Raw genomic sequence first — 18,956 nt, forward strand, 5'->3', positions numbered from 1 at the left:
CCGTTTTCGAAGTTTCTACGACAACTTTTTCGATGCGAAGTGCCCTGGTCTAAAGAAAAAAAAAACAATAAATAATACATTGTGTCAACATTGTTCTTTACTTAGGCAGTGCGATTGCGCTGCCTATGATTAGGATGTAACAACTCATTTTTCCCTAACATACCTTCTTTTATCGTCCGGAGCCCCTTAAATCGGCTCAAGCAACGGATCAAATGATCGTCCTCATCTTAAAGTGTCTTGTAAAATGAAATTTATCCCTTTCAACTAAAAAAGAAAATTGACCAGCATTCATTTGTTAATAGTGCTGCTGATAGGTAGAATTGTTTTCCGTCAGAAGTAGTGAAATTAACTGTAGAATTAGTTTAGTGTTAAGTTAGTGGTAGTAGGGCACATGATATTTTAGTTATGTTTTTTTTTTTTAACCATTTTGAGGTTAAGGTAAATTATATTTTCTTTTTTTGTGGATTTTTTTTTTTACTATCCCTCCTCCATATCATACCGTAATATTTGAAAGAGATGTGGTAATGTTAAGATTTTTTTAAATTAATATTTGATATTTATTAAGTAATAATTAATAAACAAATATTCAAGTGTAGGGCTTTCAACACATTGTTCTATAAAGATAATAAAAAAGTTGATATAAGTTCTGTATAATAAAGATAATAGATAATAATGTTCTATAAAGATAATAAAGCTGCAGGTAGGTAGAATAGCTTTCGGTCAGAAGTAGTGAAATCAACTGCAGAAGTACTTGAATGTCAAGTTAGTTATAGCAAGGTATATGATGTTGTTTCTTTATCCCTTCTAAGGTTCATGTAAATTAAATTTTTTTGTGGATTTTTTTTATCATCTCTTCTCTATATCACACCGTGTGATTTGGAGGGTATATATTTGTAATAATTTCTTTTTGTTAATAATTGATATTAAATAACTAATATACGGATATTCAATTGTAGGGATATCAACACACCATTCTATAAAAATAAGTTTATGGCCCGGTAGGTTGTTCTAATATATTTATGCATTCCCTTTTTTTTCAATCATTTTCTCTCTTTCTGTCTCACTTCCTTGTATTTAGTTTTGTGATTTGTGTTGCTCTAAGAATTTTTATTTTATAAGCGACAATCCTTGTGCTTATGGCTATTTTTATTAGTGAATAAATAAAGTACCATTGATTTAATTTATTGCCCACATTTAAAAATAATTGTTTTTTTTTATAGTATATCGTGTCTGAAAGTCTGACAAGATGTCGGATGTTGTGCCAGATGGACCTATCCAAACTGTACCGAGAGCAGTCAAAAGTGGTGCCTATACAGGGAGAGGAATTGCCGTCTTTACTTCTGGTGGTGACTCCCAAGGTATTTTGCTTGACTACATCTTTTTAGCTGACGGGGCATCTGATTAACGAATTTGGCATTTGAGCAATGGCTTTAGCCAGGGATGTTTGTTCTGCAGGCGAGGACCCTGTGTTCACAAACCCTTCTAATCTTCTTATTGTTACGATTTCCCCTATTATTCCTATATATTTCATATAATGTTCCTCGGTTGCTTGTTTTTTCTTTCAACTTTGATTTTGTCCCTTCAAATTGAAATCCTGCGTCTGAGTATGTCATGAGCACAAAAAAAAACTGCTGAGCGCCAGAATTGAGGGGAGGTAGGTCAACAAAAATGAATGAATTTGTTAACTTTGGTTTCTGCACGCTGCATATCATTGAAAAAAAAATATCCATTTTAAACGGTTTACAACACCCAAATTTACGGGGAAGTTTAATTTTCTACGTATTGAAATGTTTTATGCCTATAATTTTGTAATGCACGTGGGAGACGTATTATTTTAAGATCATTTTAGAATCTTACGTATAATAAACTGGTTAGCGTCCCTAACTCCTAACCCATATATGAATAACTCCTTTATTCTCTATAATAGGATAAAAATTAAACTAGCATTAAATTTTCAATTATAATTAAGGATCAGATTCCAGTGTATTAACATGTGATTGTATGTTAGTGCATTTATTTACAATACATGCAAAACAACTTCATGAATTAAAAATGGGCACAAAGAAAGTTGCAAATGAAGACATGTATCGGTCAATCGAACTAACAGGTGGCATGATTGGTTTTTAAAGACTAATTGCCGTGCAAAACTGTCATGTGCAGGGCCTCAGTCGCAATTCTGACACATAATCGGTGAAAATATCTCGGTGAGTTTCAGACGAGTGACATTTGAAGCCAAATTTCATCGTCATGTAAGGATCAACCACCGTTTCTGTGAAATTCAATAAAATAATACATATAACAAAAACAATCGATGCTTGCAGAAAAACTTTTTTTTGAAGTTCTGGAAAAAGTGTCAAAGGAGGATTATTTTGACTATGCTGAAGAAATGTATATAAATTGTGCTCCCGTTCCATCTTTCCATGCTTGTTCTAAAAGGCATTAGACCTCTCATGCTATATATATTTTTAGTGCTGCTGAAATAACTCTAAACTGGAAAAATTGTTTTGTGATATATCTCGAAAATTATTCATTGCCAGGATGACGATTCTTTTTATTTTAAATATAGTTGTAATTTTCTGTATTATTATATTTGATATTTTAATACCTTCTGTGTGGTCTGTGTGGAAAACAGTTTTATACGTATGCTTCACAACTACTTTTTGTTTAAAAAAACTAAGCTAATGAACCCAACTAAAGAATAGTCCAACCATAAAGCGTCTGTTCTTCAGATCGTGTTTAACCTTTCTTGACATACTGAGCTGTTCGGTTTAGAGTATCTTTGTAATTTTAGCTGTGAATTGAAAACAACTACCGGACTCAAAGGAATACGAAAAGCCCCGCAAAAGTAAAAATATCTGTTTGCAACTTTTGAACTGATTGACCTCAGCATTTAAAAGAAGGAGGTAAATATAAGGATGCATGCAAGGAGGTCCTAATAACTAATATAAATATTTGGATAGAATTTGTACCTGATAAATTTGTTGGGTGTCTTAATGTAAAACTCCCCTATGATAGATATTGTCTTTGGTTCATGCAAAAAAGTAAGTGACAAATTTGCATTAAGTGCTAATAACTAGTCTGTGCTCAAAGCGTCTCTCAGGAGCATGATTTCACTGTGTTGTTTCTTTCAGTGAAACATGTTTGATGTTTATACCTTGTGATTTCCTTTGAATTTTTACTTTCTTCTCTAGAATTTCGTATACCGATATGAGTATATGAATAGCATAGTGTTTCAATAGTCTAATTTAGCTTATTTCTTGGGGCAATAGTTTATTTCAGTAAAAATTGTTACCAGGAAGTGGTTTGTTGCCAATGGATAAAACATGGTGTTTAATTTTAAAATAAAAAGTAAAATGAATGTTGTTGTTGTTTGTTTGTAGCACTCCTGGGCAAGCTGCCCATTGTGCACGTCTCCATGATTTCATCAGACCCATTAGGGATGAAGGTATTCCACGTCAAAATTTCGGCTGTCCAGCGGTTGTTCTGTCATGACCGAGGGTCAAATAATTTAAAAAAGCCATCTGGCCTTTGTCACTGTGGTTAGGGAGGGGTTTTGAAGAATCTCAAGGCAAGGCAAGTAAAATGAACCGGTGAATTATAGGAAAAATATAGCAAATTACGTCACAAATCACAAGTGTAGTCTATAGACGTAACTCTAGTTGATGGAACTGATCTACTTTTGGATCTGATTTTCTATTTAGGTATGAATGCTGCAGTACGTGCTGTTGTTCGATTTGGTATCTATCTTGGAGCAAAAGTGTATTTCATTAAAGAAGGTTACCAAGGAATGGTTGATGGTGGTGAAAATATAGTTGAAGCAACTTGGAGTAGTGTCTCTGGAATTATACACAAGGTACGTAGTAGTACCGGTAAACTGACATCAAAGTAATATATTCAATTTCTACCTCAAATAAGGACCTGAAACCCTCTAGATCGTTGTGTATTGCTGTAAAGGGAGTATACAACTCAAAATAAATTCTAAAGGAAGTGGAAACGCTGAAAATACATTTTACTCTTTTTTTTTTACTGTTATTAATAGCTAGTTCTCTATAAAAGAAAATTTTGTAGGCATTCAAGACACAACAACAACAAAATGTTGCTCTCAAAGCCCCCAATTTCCAGCTATTTGTGTGGCTGAGAAGAAGCTGCATTAATGTTTCCAAAAGGATGCAAGAGATATTTATCAGGAATAGTTTAGAGTATTAAATTGAAACTCTCAGAGCATGTTAAGGGGGACGTTAAACGATCCAAAAGGCACTCTGTGCATACTGCTACTACTGCTACTACTGCTATTTATGCTACTTTATTTATTGGTACTTGTTAATTAAACGAAACACACTCAAGAATTACGCTCTGTAAGATCTTAGAAAACTAGTTTCATAGCCACTAAGACAAGTGACGGGTGACAGAATGCTTTGGACTTATATAATTTGGGCTATATATTTGCACATTAGGGTGTTGGGGGGTGGGGTGGGGGTTGTGATGGTGAAGTATAGTGATATAATTTGGGCTATATATTTGCACATTAGGGTGTTGGGGGGTGGGGTGGGGGTTGTGATGGTGAAGTATAGTGGTTCTGCAGGTAAAATATGTTAGGAACAATTATTCAATCAATCAATCAATCAATTTATTCAATTAATAAACACACAAAAATACACTTCAATATAAACTCCCCCATAAGGCTCTATGGCCAGGAAAAAACAGGGGAGAAACAAAAATGAAACAAATACAAGTATTTTCAATATAATGCATTGCATTTCAACCTTTCAAAGACTCAACACACACACACACACAAAAAAAAACAAAAAGAGAAAAAAAAACAATAATTAAAGACCCAAACAAAAACCGACTTTATGAGACCCCCCCCCCCCAAAAAAAAAGAAAAAAAAAAGATGTAGGACACTCCAATAAAATAAACCAAATTCCAAATTGCCTTATCATATAACTTAGAAAGTGGTTTCAAAAAAGAAGAGAAAGTTGACATCCATATTGTAGGGCAATAAGAGACGTAGGACTGAACTAAGCAATTGAACAGAATTTTTAAAATTGACCCAGGAAAAATATGTTTTAGCATCCTCAAAATTCCGAAACTCTTTGAGATCTTCATATGAATTAGTCCAATATGATGCTTGAATGAAAGGTTTTCATCGAGAAGAATACCGAGAAATCGGACATATCGTTCCTTAGGTCTACTGAGAGAGCCCCTTGAAAGCTGGATTTTAGATAAGTCAGGGCACGCCAGAGAAATACGGGAAAAAATTAAAAAAATTGACTTAGCAACATTTAGGGCAAGGCAATTTGCATCAGACCAAAGAACTACTCTCTCAAAAAGGTCAACTAATTTGGGAACCATCTCAGGCTCAGTTCTCACTACAGTACCAATGGTACTGTCATCAACGAAAGCAGCGACAGTGTCCACATCCTGCAAAAACGATGGATTTTTTTTACCATTGAAAGATTCAGGATGAAACGGATGACAGCACATTGTAGGTTTTGATTCATAACCACCATTATAAGCTCACTAACCTAAATTAAAATCAGAAATAGTCCCAGATCAGAACCTTGAGGAACACCATACTCAACTTCAAACGAAAAGTGGGAAAGGGAATATACGGAGATAGTTCTACCTGACAAAAAGGAATACATCCAAGCATGAATCCACTTATTGAAGGCATTGTTGGATAGCTTATTGAGTATAATCACATCAGTTAAAGAGTCAAAAGTTTCTTCGACATCTAAGACTATAGTATCAGATCTTAAGAAAGGGTCACGAATACCGTGGAGACAATTCAAGAGAGTTAAACACGCATGCTCCGTAGAATGTTTAGCTCGGAAGCCAAACTGAAAATCATGAAAAAATCTTTTAGCCTCTAGAAAAGCAAGCAGACGGGAAAGCATGGTCTTTTCAAAATTTTTTCTAAAAACAGACAGCAAAGATATATGGCGATAATTGGCTGGGTCACTTCTTGGTCCACCTTTATATAAAACAGTTACTCTAGCTCGCTTAAGAGAACTGGGGAAAATCCCATGTTCAAAAGAAAGATTTATAAGCTTTGTCAATGGAGAAATAATTGAAGGAAGAATGAACTTAACTACCATAGTTGGAATACAGTCAGGGCCAGACGACGAAGAGCCCTTCAAGCTATTTACAATCCTGGCTACTTCAACATCAGAAGCCGGATATAACACCATTGATTTGAGACAAAGTGGAGCAAGATAAGATTTTGAATCTGGTTGTGACTGTGAAAACCTGATTGAAAGATCAGTGGTTTTCCCAAAATTGGAGAAATGTGATGTAAAGATTTCTTGAACAGATGAAATACCCTCAACAACCACATCACCAACAGAAAGACTCGGAGGGATAAAAGGAGCCGGAAAAGAACCTTTGAGAACGGAATTCGTTTGAGGGATCACTTGCCAAGTTTTTCGAATACCTTTCCCACAATCCGACATTGGAATAATAAAGGAATTTAGCCTTCCAACACAAAGAATTAAAAACATTCATGTAGAGTTTGAATTGCTGAAGACGTGCAGCAGACGTGCAGCTGATTTAAAAGCTTTCCAGAGATTATTTTTTCTTCTCCAACTCTTTAGAAGACCAGGGATCATCCATGGGTTAAGAGGAATAGATCTTTTTGACCTTGAAGTAGAGGAGGACAGAGCACATACGTCACAAATAGACTCCTTTACTGACTCATAAAAGGAATCAAACTTAGAACAAAAATCATTACCGTCACCAAAAATATTCCAAGTCTTCTCAGCTAAATGGGATCTAAGGCGGATCAATTCATTCAAACCAAACCTAAAAGAAGCTGAAGCAGATGCTGGAGTGTCCCTATTCAATGTTTTTTCAAGGATAAAACTGGAAAATACAGGAAAATGGTCTGAAATATCACTCACAACAACAGAATTCCGAACCAAATTAAGTGACGAAAAAATATTATCAATTAAAGAGGCTGACGTATCAGTTACACTTGTTGGAATACAAGTTGTTGGTAGAACCCCAGCAGTGAGCATATCTGAGAGAAAATCCACCGTAGTAGAGGAAGCCATGTCAATTAGATTTAAGTTAAAGTCTCCCATTATTACAAGAACACATGGACGTCTGTCTATTGAATCCAAAACCTCATCAAGGACCTGCAGAAAAGAAGGGATTGATCCACTGGGAGATATATAAACATTATCAATGACTAAAATCTTATTCTGTATTTTGATGTCAATAAACTGAGATTTACAAACCCCTTCATCATTCCTTGAAAGATCGCTTTGAACAGTATAGGGAAAAATATCAGAAATATACATTGCTCCACCCTTTGCCATCCTTCTGCGATTTAGTCTCTCCATTTTGTAACCGGGTATATCTAAAAGCATTTCATTGCTAGAATTAGGGAAAGTCTCACATAACCTGATAACATCAGGTTGCCCATAAAAAACTATCCGCCTCGACTGATCAATCGAAGAACATAGACCCTAAGTATTGAGTTGGAGGACCGAAAAATCATCATCTCGTCTAGTAGTCCACCTTAAATCAGAAACATACTTACTTTTAATTAATTGGGAAGTATTTAGGGAATTTCTTTTAATTTGACCAATGGAATTATTAATGATACTCAAAACATCTAAGGGGTTTCTTTGTAATTGAAGTAAACGCCCATCAAGGGATTAAAATCCCCAGAGCCCGAGTTAGAAAAATTCATAAAACTTAAGGAGTCTGTGTATCAAACCTGCGCCGCAACACACACAAAATAAAATAAATAAAAAAATTAACCAAGAGGCTATAAATAACAACAAAAATAAATATAAGTAAATAAATAAAATCACAATAATCATACCAATAAGTAAGATACATATACATTTTATATTATTGAACAAATTAATAATAATAATTTCAGATAAATTTAGTGACTTTCTTAAATTATTAATCATACTACTCAGTTCCTGAAAAAAAAAAAAAAATGTATAACGCAAAAGCTCCACTGCATTAATGTACCCATGAGACCAATACAAGTAAAATCATTTTCAAGATAACAAAGGATTAAAATCCCAAACTGACGCAATGAATTGTGTGAACAGGAATGTAACAAAAAAGAATAATTATTGAAATCCATAAATTCCATTGAAGTTAATTGGAACGGAAGTAAATCATTAGACAGATACGCACAAAGAAAAAAAAATAAGCAAAATATATATAAAGTACGCTGAATATATGAAAGGCAAGATACTAAACATATCTAAAAAAAAACACACACACACAAAAAAAACTTATTCTTAAACACAGTCGGCTAGAGTATGATTTTTTTTAGTGACACTTTCACCGTTAGGCCTTGCCAAAATTTGCCTACGATCAGTCCAAACATTTATATGGCCAAATTTGTGCTTTGCGGCATATATAGGATGTCACGTCTTCTCTTTGTCAACGCTTCCGATAGAAAAATTCCACTTAAAGCCAACTTGGCTTTTGCTTTGAAGACTTTCTTCGCTATAGCACTATTCACAAATTTAACTAAAACAGGAGGGACTTTGTCGTTTAGGGAGGTATCAGTTAAAGCAGGGGATATTTTTAATCTGTAGATATTCCTAATTTGGGCAACATTTATTTCAGTCAGGTTCATTTTGGTAATGAAAACTTGCAGGATTGTTGATTGGAGGTCAGATCCGGACTGTTGCTTAACACCATGCAAAATTAGCGAATCAAGCAGCACTTCTTGTTCAAATGAATCTAGTTTCATCTCAATTTTCATGGTTTTCTCTTCTTCATCTATAAGTTGATATCGAAGATTGTTTCAGAGACTGTTCAATTTTTTCAAAATTTGGCTCATGATAAAGAGTAATTGCGTCATATTTGACAAATAATGTCGTTGGATATGTGGGAGAAATAATCAGCCTCTGAAAACCTTTCGATAACCTTCTTAGTTATATTTTGCATTAACTTTCGCTTAGTTTTTTCCAGGTCAAATTCCGTAGAAGTGATTTTATTCATCAACGAAACACAATCTCCTGCATTAGATTTCTTAATTGTAAATGCATTATATATCTTGGAAAGGGATTTATAAACATCGGGTGAATTTTTCAATTCATCAAAAGAAGCCTTTACACCTGCAGTCTTTTTTGTTCAAGTTTGGATAACGCATGGATTATATTCTGCCAAGTTTGCTTCAACAAGTCTGTATTCGTCATGTGTCCCATAGCAAAATACCAAATATGATGGCTTTCCTTTGCTATCCTTGGACACTTTTAGTATCTTTACTGGTCAATGAGGATAATGTTTGAAGTGAGCTAACGCGATACTCAAACTCTTGAAATGCAGTTATTTCCTATCTAGGAGAGGCCAAAATGAAAGAAAATTCTCCTTATGTAAGTTATGAACCTTAATGATAAAATTAATTGAAATAATGTTCCTAAGATTCAATAATGTAAATCCAAAATATTCTATATAATATACTAATATCAGTCTATTTCAATACCAATTAGTTTGGCACCAAAGGTGAACATAGATCAATTCGCTCGCAGTAGGTTTACTCAAGAAAAGTCAATGGCGCAATAAATTTCACCTGTGGCGTAATCCGTTTAGTTGAAGAAACCAGTTCTTTATTGTTCAGAGACTATAAAATATCCGTTTTCAAGCTAGGTGTTCACTCAATGAATACGAGTGGAATTCTGCATATTATGAAGTAAGAACTGTTTTCTAACTTCATGATGTCCTAATACTGTACCCCCACCCCTAATGTGCAAATATATAGCCCAAATTATATAAGTCCTGTACATTCTGTTACCTGTCACTTTCCTTTGTGGCTATGAGGCCGGTTTTCTGAGATCTTAGAGAGCCTAATAATTGAATGTGTTTCGTTTAATTAACAAGTACCTAATTATTATTGTTATGACTAATGCTACTGAGGCTAAGGGTAGGAAGTTGGAACTTTCAAGGAATGTTTACAGAGATTTTGAACCAAATAAAACAGCATCTGTACAAACAAGGTGTCAAAAGGGCATGTCACCAGTATCCCAGGAATGGTTTAGAGTCCAAATGGATCGTATACAATTAAACAAATTGCTCAGTTCCAACGTAATGGCCGGTATTTTACCATCTTATAAAATTATGATACAATTTACCATACCATTACCCTAACTCTCATCAGTCCCAACATATAAATAGGTTAACACAGAAATAATTCGAGCCAATTTAGAAAATAATAAGGACCACTGTGTGTATTTTAGAAGAAGCAGTTTTAAACTCTCTTACTGAATATTTCCTATCGTATTGCACACGAGTTGAGTTTCATCTTCTGCCCTTTTAGTTTAAGGCTGACTTTCTCGCTCGAAAGCAATGTGCAATTTTGAGTTGTTCTAATTTTTTATTTTAACAATTAATCGAACTGTATAAACTCAATTGACTCCATGGTTATTTGGCAGCTTAAAAACTTATCTAGACAACAACAACAACAGCCATGGGAGATTAGAATGATTGCTGAATTCAAAAGCTAATATCATGGCTTAATAAATTGTATTACATAAAAATCCTGTCATAATCTTAACCACTGGCATCATTTCACATTTTTTACGTGGGTGGGGGGGGGGTGTTTCTGTGCAAACTTGTCTTTTTTTTTCAACCCTTTCAATACAAATGCTCAAAAAGGCATCTTCCAAGGGAAATCTCCCCCCTCCACAAAAAAAAATATTTTCAAAAATATAGGTGGGGATGTGAAATTACCCTCTCCCTCCACAATAGACGCCAGGGCATATTATAGAAATTGAAATTGCACATTGATGACACATGATGAATTTCGGTACAGCTGCTATTATGCTGAGATCACGACTTTTTTCATTCATTCATTCTATTGCATGACGCCATGATAAAGGATTTCATCATGACTATACAAAGGGGATATTTTACATAATGGTTTTGGTATGACGTCATTTATAATTGCAACCTACTATATATGCCGTCATTTTTCATGACGTCATTTCACCAATATAACAGGATGCAAAAAGTCAAGTGATATCAGTATAAAATCAGCGCATTAACAATACTTACCATTTGAAATGAAGTTAAAGGCCGTTAAAAGAAACGTAAAAAATATATTAGCAGGATATAGCTCTGCAGAGATTTTAGCAAGGAAAGCCACATGCAAAGATGAAAACGAACCATCAACTGAATCGAAAGTTGAACTAGCCAAACTCACATATGATTCTATTAAAATGCTTGAAATAATGAAAGTGATCGAAAAAAGATTGGATCAAAATCGGATTGGATCGAAAAATCATTGGTATCATATTGTAAAGGCAATAAAATTACTTACTTACCTGTTTTGTTATGGTAGCAAAGAAGTTATTTTAATAACGAATGAATGGCATGACAAAATATATTTTCTGGTAGAGTGCAAGTGTTATGACATTGGAAACGCTGCTCTGGAATTGTTTGGAAAGCTACATGAATGGAGAAGTAGGAATGAACTGCCGCATACACAGTCACCGAGTCAGTTTGAAGGGGGAAGTCAATCATCGTGCAAGAGTGTTCCAGTGAAAGTCATCAAGCCTGAAACTTTTGGTTTTGTGGACTGGACTGTGGACTGGACTGAATGGGTAGCTCCTGTATTACGTGGGTTAAGAAACTTCTTTTCATCCGGTTGCGGCACTGTACTGAATTTTTCACGGTACTCGACTGAACTGGTAGCTACTGTATTACGTTGGTTCACAGACTTCTTTTCATCCGATTACTGGACTGAACTGGATTTTTCAGTGGATTGGACTGAACTTTTTTTGTCTTGCTTGACTGCACTATTTGCTGATTGATTTTGATGGAACCGCTAGAAAATTCATTTATTATAAATTAACTGTTAGAAAATTTTCTGTTAGTATGTCGATGTAATAAAATAAGACGCATGTATAAATGGAATAGGAATTATTTTAATTGTATAGGGCGGATACTGTCATTGACATATGTGTGCTAGAAGTTACTGTTTCTCGAGACACAACTTATATGTTCGTGAGTTTAGTAGAGGTGCCCTTGGAAGTATCTTTTGACCAATTTCATGTTGCTTTAAAAAGTACCTTTGGTAAAAGTGATCTGACAAGAGGTGGTATATCACAAGCATATGCACGTAGCCATACAAGGGGGAGGGGCTGGAATATCATAGAGCAGGCTGATTAAGGGTTCATTTTAAAGGAAATTCCTACATCTATTGCCTTTACAATTAATCAAGCATAATATGCAAATGGGACGCTGTCAAATCAAGAGTTTAAAATTGAAATATGCGTAGAAGACGACCCAAAAACGTAAATTCACAGTTGTTGAAAATTATGTGTCGCTGGATGCTCATCGACCTGGACAATTTGATGTCCAGAGTTCTATGGGGCAGAATTCCTGGACAGTCGATATTGAATTCAGTGCCAATAATTCTAAAAAGAATTCTTCTAAAAAAAAAAAAATTCTAAAAATTCCTCAAAAAAATATATTTTTAAAATTCTCTGTTCAATAACCAGAACCATCCAACGTGACAAGACCAGTCCGAATAGCTAAGCATGGTGCATTTTAAATGGACAAAGAAAAAACGATCAAGGGTTTAAAATCACAGGAAGTGCCGAGACACTACGCACGGAAGGAGTTTGTCGCAGAAAGTTAGGGAGGATTCATTCGATTGGAAATTTAAAGTTATAGTGCCCTTTTTTCGGAATTGAAAGTGATTGCTGGGAATCCCCTCCCCAGTTACTTCTTTTTCCTCAAAGACATTTGATAAGACTTTTGAGATTACCATTTTATTTAGCATAGTTGAAATATCCCTAGGGACTGCAATCTCCCCTCATCCCTTGGGGCAAAGGCTGTAACTTATGCAATCGCCAATTGTTTATGTATAGGCCTAGTATTTGTTATCAAGAAAGGGGACCAGGTTTTAACCCTGATGTCCAAAAAGACCAAGAACATTCGGCCGGAGCTTTCAGGGAATTAAAAAAACAAAAAAAAGCAAGTTTTTTTATACTGAAAGTTAGGAGCGATATTGTAACTTAAAAGGAACAGAAATTATTCCGTATATGAAAGGGGCTGTCCTAGCTCTTTACGCTAAAGTTTTTTTATGACTATAAAAAGTAGAGTCTTGACAAATAGTCAAACTGTAGCGTAAAGAGCAAGGCGTTGAGGAGGGAACAGCCCCTTTTATCTTTCATATACTTAGTAATTTCTGTTCGTTTTAAGTTTTAATGTCGCTCCTAACTTTCAGTTACAAAAACTTGTTTTTTATTTACTTAATTTCTGAACGTTTTTCAACTAATGCAGGTTCAGATTCGGCTCCTCGTACCTGAAGAATTAAAACGAAATTTGAATATTAATTTTAGCAGATTTATTCCGTATATGAAGATTTGCCCCTCCTCAATACCTTGCTCTGTACGCTAAAGGTGTTAGCACTTTTAAAAAAGCTTCCTATTATAATTAAACGGCTTCCCTGTTTCAGTAGCCGTTCTTAAAAAATTGGGACAAACAGTCAAACTTTAGTGTAAAGAGCAAGGTATTGAGGAGGGGGAACCCTTCTTATGTAGAGTAATTTTTGTTCAATTTGAGCTTTAATGTTGCTCCTTACTTTCAGTTAAAAACCATATTTTTAAAAATTTAATTTCTGATCATTTTTCAAATAATGCCGGTAAAACTGGCTCATTCTCCATGAAATATACCCCCCCCCCTCCTTAGACATTTCATTCCACATAAAGTGCACCCCGCCACCAGCATCAAAATCCCTCCAGATAGTTTCATCCTCGCTGAAAATCCCCCACCCCATAAAATTGCTTGTGCACGATTCACCCTGAAAAATTCTCCTTAGCATTCTTTCATTTGAATAAGACTTGAATCTCTAATCGGTTTCTCGATAACTCCAGTGGATTCGTTTGATGTATCTGCTGATATTAAAATTCAATTTTTTAGAGTTTCCGTTATTATTGAGCCGAGTCGCACCTTATTTACAGTACGTGGTCGTTACCACGAACTGTTTGATCTTTACCACGAACTGTTTTTTATATATAAGAACAAACTGTGCGTATACAGGTTGTCAAAAAGACGCATCTTAGGAATGACTTAGGATATTAAGTTGTAACTTTTAGGAAATAATGAGGGCGATGATAAACTGACCAAAAAGACAATATGTGCATGCTGCTATTAACACTATTACCTCTGTTATTTTTTACTAATGCTGCTACTGCTATTACTACTACTACTATTACTGCTAATGCTACTGCTATTTCAACTGTTGCTGCTACTACTGCTACTAATGCCAGTACAGCTTTTACTCCAATTACTACTTCTACTATGCTACTATGACTGCTACTAAGGCTAAAGATATAAGGGTGAAAATTTCAGGCAATTTTGAGGGGAAGTTGCAGTATGTTTTCTTTGCTAGTTTTCTCATGTTTGTAAAATATGCCTAGCTTATCACGCTCAATTAGCGGGAGGGAAAGTAGACCGACGTATTGTTTATGCTAAATAAATTCACCGATAGGCGTGACGTCATAGCGTATTTCTTAAGGGGCTGAATTCCCCATACGCTTTACAAAAATCTTAGATTCCGGTATTTATACACAAGCACAATTTTTTTTTCATTTCCTTTCTACACCTGGAATTGCTTTCTCCTCAGCGAAATCCCCCTCAAATCCCCATCGTTCTCGCTTTGGCCCCTGTAAGATTTGATTCCACTCGTTGTTGTAGAAATGAATCCTTGGTTAAAATGTAGCATCATCATTACGTGATTTTAATTTCCAGGTTGGTAGAAATAGAGATAGACGGTTTCCTGGTCTAGGTGAATTTTTCTTTACTAGTGAGAAAAACTGAATGTCCTAGTCCTGAAGGCGCGGTTCAAACTCACCAAGGAAATCGTCAGGTTTACAATGGGGACCCTGACCGTCATTCCATGCTCATGAAAGTTTTGCATTATCCAGCAGGGCTTTATCGTCGGATCGTTGTATTGACGAAGATAATTTATTAAACCACATTGGCCTCATATAATATAAAGAAAGAAAACGATCAAAAAAGGGATTTTCAATATTTTCGTTTGGCCTTAAAAAACCCCATTTTTGTTCGTTTTCTTTCTTTATATGTTGTATTGACTTTTATGGATTTCATTGGATCTTAAATTTGGCATATTTGATTCATGTTGTGGGTCAGTGAAATCCATTCAAAAGGCTGTCGAGGGTCTTACTTAATGGTTCGATGCCGACAATTCAATGGCTAAAATCCAACCAGAGACGTGTGCTTGCATCAATAGGTCTTCAATGGATTTTAAGCTTAGTACACAGTTTATGCTTTTTTCAAACATGCAAAAATTTATAGGTGTATAGGCAACTGGTCGTTCGGAAAGGAAAACCTACCAATTACAGGAAAGGCTCAAGGTTAACTAAATATCTTTTGCAATTGATGAAAGTGATGTAAATTTTTGGCGAAAAATCTAAAAATCTATATCCATGGCTTTTGTAAATTAGCAATCACCTAGAACAAGACAAATTCTCTCCATAAAATCAGTAAGAAGATGGATGCACCTGCATACGCTAATATGACCCTTAATTGGAGGGGGTCTGGTAGGCAGTTCAAAGAATTTATTCGGTGTGGGGAACGTCAAAAATTTAAAAAGGCTTCTTCTGGTTAATATTTTTCCTATTGGATCTTTAAACCAACAAATCCCAAAGTACGATCTTAATATCCCCTCTACCCTTTGTACCGTTCTTCTGTTTCAGCTAACGTGAGCTTTTCAGTCGAGACTATTCAGTCCTTTTCCTTTTGACTCACTCTGTGGGTTGAAATGAGCTACTGCAAGTGGTTGCTCCTTATTTATCTTTAATCCGATTAGATATCTTGCAGTAAATCTTTTGATTCTAGGAGGTGAAATATCAGAGGATATACATTGAGTTCCGTTCTCTTTGTGCAGGTATGGTCAACTAGATTCTTAGCTGATAGTGATTTTGTGGTGTTTGAAGCCTTTTAACAGTTTACATTGCAGAGTATGCTATATTATATTCAAATAGGCAATGTTCAATTGTTTTTATTTTTTGTATTGCAGTGTCTGCAAAGAGGGGATGAGGGAATTGAGCCACTTCAATTAGAAAACTGATACGAAAATGTCTGAAAATTTAGCCCGTTTGATCTTGGCCGAATTCTATGATATATTTTAGAGAGGTGCTTATTGGGGAAGGGAGATAAATTTGGTTTATTCTTATTTAACATTACCTCTGACAATATCCACCGATATATGTCTCTAATGGGGATTGGTCTCCAACTTGGCTGGTCAGTATTTAGAGCATTTTTTGCAATTTCATCGGCCTAATTGGTTACCTGAGTGGCTTGGAAGATTCTGAAGTTATGTTCTTATGCCTCTTGAAGCAAGAGTATCAATAATGCAGAGACAATATAATGTGTCTATATCCATCTTATACTGAGAAGCTGAGTACAGCAGCTCTAGGCTTGACAAAGAGTCAGAAAAACTATAATATTTTGTAAATTGATAATCCAAGGTTGATTATTCATAAGTTGCTCTAATGCCATGATTATGGCATTTGACTATGCAGACATTATAGACACATTGTCATACATTCTCTCACCATTGCAATATCGAGGTATGGGAGAAAAGCTCCACTTGCCACATTCTCTTTTATTTTAGACCCACCAATGAAAAATGGTAAATGGTTTTTATATGTTATTGTATTACATCCAGCAATTTTTTTTCTGAATGAAAGCAATGGGGGTAAGTTCTTTAGTCCACTTTGAGAAATTAGTGTTTATTATGGGGATTGACCAACTCCATGGGAATGGGGAAAGTGGTTGCAGTAGACTTTGCTGGCACTGGAAGTTTCGTTTTGGTACTGACAAACTCGTTTGCAATGCCTCTATACATGAATGGATTTCTTAACCAGTTATGCAGGGTATGTGAGCTATTGGCTTTAATGTTGGTCAGGTAATTTATTAAAAGACATTTTCGCCTTTCATTTATTGTTGAGTATCCACTCTCAGTAAGTAGAAAGTCAGTACTTGTGGGTTTCCTAAGACCAAAAACGAGGCGGATTATATTATTTTGTGTTGTTTCAATTCTTTGAATCTGGGTCTTTGCACAAGCACCATAAGCAATGAGCCCGTAACGAGTTTGTGATGCGATTTATGAAATTGGAGGCTAGTTTTCTCATTACAACCCTAGGGTGTGGATAGTAGTCTTTTTATCGTTCTGATTTTCCTATAGCATTTATATTGTATTTGTGATGTGAAGGTGGAAATGTAGTTTTTGGTCAAGTATAAGACCTAGGTAATTTATTTGATTATCCTCTGGAATGATTATGCCATTTAACATAAGTTTTGGATTAACATTTTTTCGCTTATGGTGGAATTGGATGATTTTTGACTTAGTAGGTACAATGGGTAAATCAGATTTTTGAGTAAATCTTTCAAATTGGAATGGTGACTTTTGCAACTTTGAATGTACAATCTCAAAGGTGTTGCCAGTTGCCCATAATACCAGATCATCAGCATATTGTAGATTGGTGTGTGGATGGCTCATGTCCCACAGAAATTGGAAGAACAGGAGGCAGCTCAGGACTGACCCTGTGGAAGACCATTGGTTATTGTAGTTTTGGGAGAAGAGGCTGAACCTACACAAACAATGAAATATCTATTTTCAATGAAAGATTTTATGAAGGATACTAGCTTACGGGGTAATTCAAGACTTGCAAGTTTGACTAAAAGGAACTGGTGGTTCTCGCTGTCATATGCACCTTAAAAATCTAGGAATGCAGTAACTTGGACATTATTTTTAGATAGAGATTCATTTATAGCATCTGTTAACAAGATAAAAGCATCTGTTGAGAGGGGTGTTTCCTGAAACCAGTTCGAGTGTTAGGTATCATTATTATTCTCAACAATCCAAAGGAGTCGATGGAAAATTATTTTCTCCATTACTTTTCCCATCACAGGAGTGATCATTATAGGCCTATAAGACTCATGGTCATATTTGGGTCTATTTTTCTTTAATATTGGTAAGAGGGATGAGCACTTCCAAACACTAGGGGAATGTGGATGTATCCCATGCATGATTATAACAATTTAGGAGTGCTGGTATGGTTTGAAAAAATCTTCATCTTCTTCTTCTTGTCTGGGTTAGTTGAGACGCTTCCGTATAATCTTATCTCCGGAAACAAATTTTGAGCCCTGCGGTGTGTTGCTGCAGCTGAGTTCAAAATCTGGGTCTCGTGTTGCCAAGCTCAGATGAAACCCGCTGTGCACTACAGAAATTTTGTCTAAAAATATTAGTTTGTATGCTAAAATCTGGGTTGCAGCGACCAGCGCCATCTAGTATGACTCAGCAAAATGAGAATAAAGTTATAAAAATCTGAACAGAATATTATTTGCCTTTATCTTTTTTAATTTGTTTTAGTTTTTGTTTGCATAAGACCGAAGGTTAAAGGCCTGCTTTTTCTAAATGGTCCCACTAGGTGTATTTGTGGGCATTTGTTTTTCACAAGCCTATGTTTTGCATATTAACCTAGCCTTGACTACCTCGTAATCCATAAAGAAAAAGATTAAAAAAAGAGTGCCTACTTTTGGACATTTTAGGTTGGACCTTGGATCCAATTCAGTTATTTTCAATTTTTCTTGTTCTGTTGGGTAATGCTGGACGATGTCAGTGAAACAAACAGTTTTGTATGCTCTATGGCATCATAGCATAAGTGTACACTGAGCATAAGTGCACTGAGCATAGCATAAGTGCACACATCATAGTTGCAAACTGAATAATTCTTAGAGAGGTATAAATGAGATTTTTCTAATGTAAAATCTCTTCATATAAAATATATTTTATTGTTCATTTAGTGTTTTAGAGGTTATTTTTCGTCTAATCTTTATGCTACCAAAGCAATAATTGTAAAGAACCTTATTCCTGTGTATTGCGAACTTCTGATTGCAAACTATATACTCTCGGACGGGTGCTCTTACCTACTGTTCTTGG

The 18,956-nt window shown here is 35.3% G+C and overlaps 1 protein-coding gene across 5 annotated transcripts in view; it reads left to right on the forward strand.

Moving 5' to 3' along the window:
* The first annotated feature begins 1,211 nt into the window (after positions 1-1,211).
* The window catches only part of Pfk (ATP-dependent 6-phosphofructokinase), a 119,929-nt gene continuing 102,184 nt past the window's right edge, over positions 1,212-18,956 (forward strand). For all 5 annotated transcript variants that reach the window (XM_089107064.1, XM_089107067.1, XM_089107066.1 and 2 more), the window contains exons 1-2: positions 1,212-1,358; positions 3,702-3,853. In XM_089107064.1, coding sequence (XP_088963190.1) covers positions 1,247-1,358; positions 3,702-3,853 — 264 coding nt within the window. In that variant the 5' untranslated portion in view covers positions 1,212-1,246. The remainder of the gene's footprint in view (positions 1,359-3,701; positions 3,854-18,956) is intronic.

This window comes from Artemia sp. Qi Xiang Cuo, chromosome 21, assembly GCF_049724085.1.
Source record: "Artemia sp. Qi Xiang Cuo chromosome 21, ASM4972408v1, whole genome shotgun sequence".
In the NCBI taxonomy this organism is placed as follows: Eukaryota; Metazoa; Arthropoda; class Branchiopoda; order Anostraca; family Artemiidae; genus Artemia; species Artemia sp. Qi Xiang Cuo.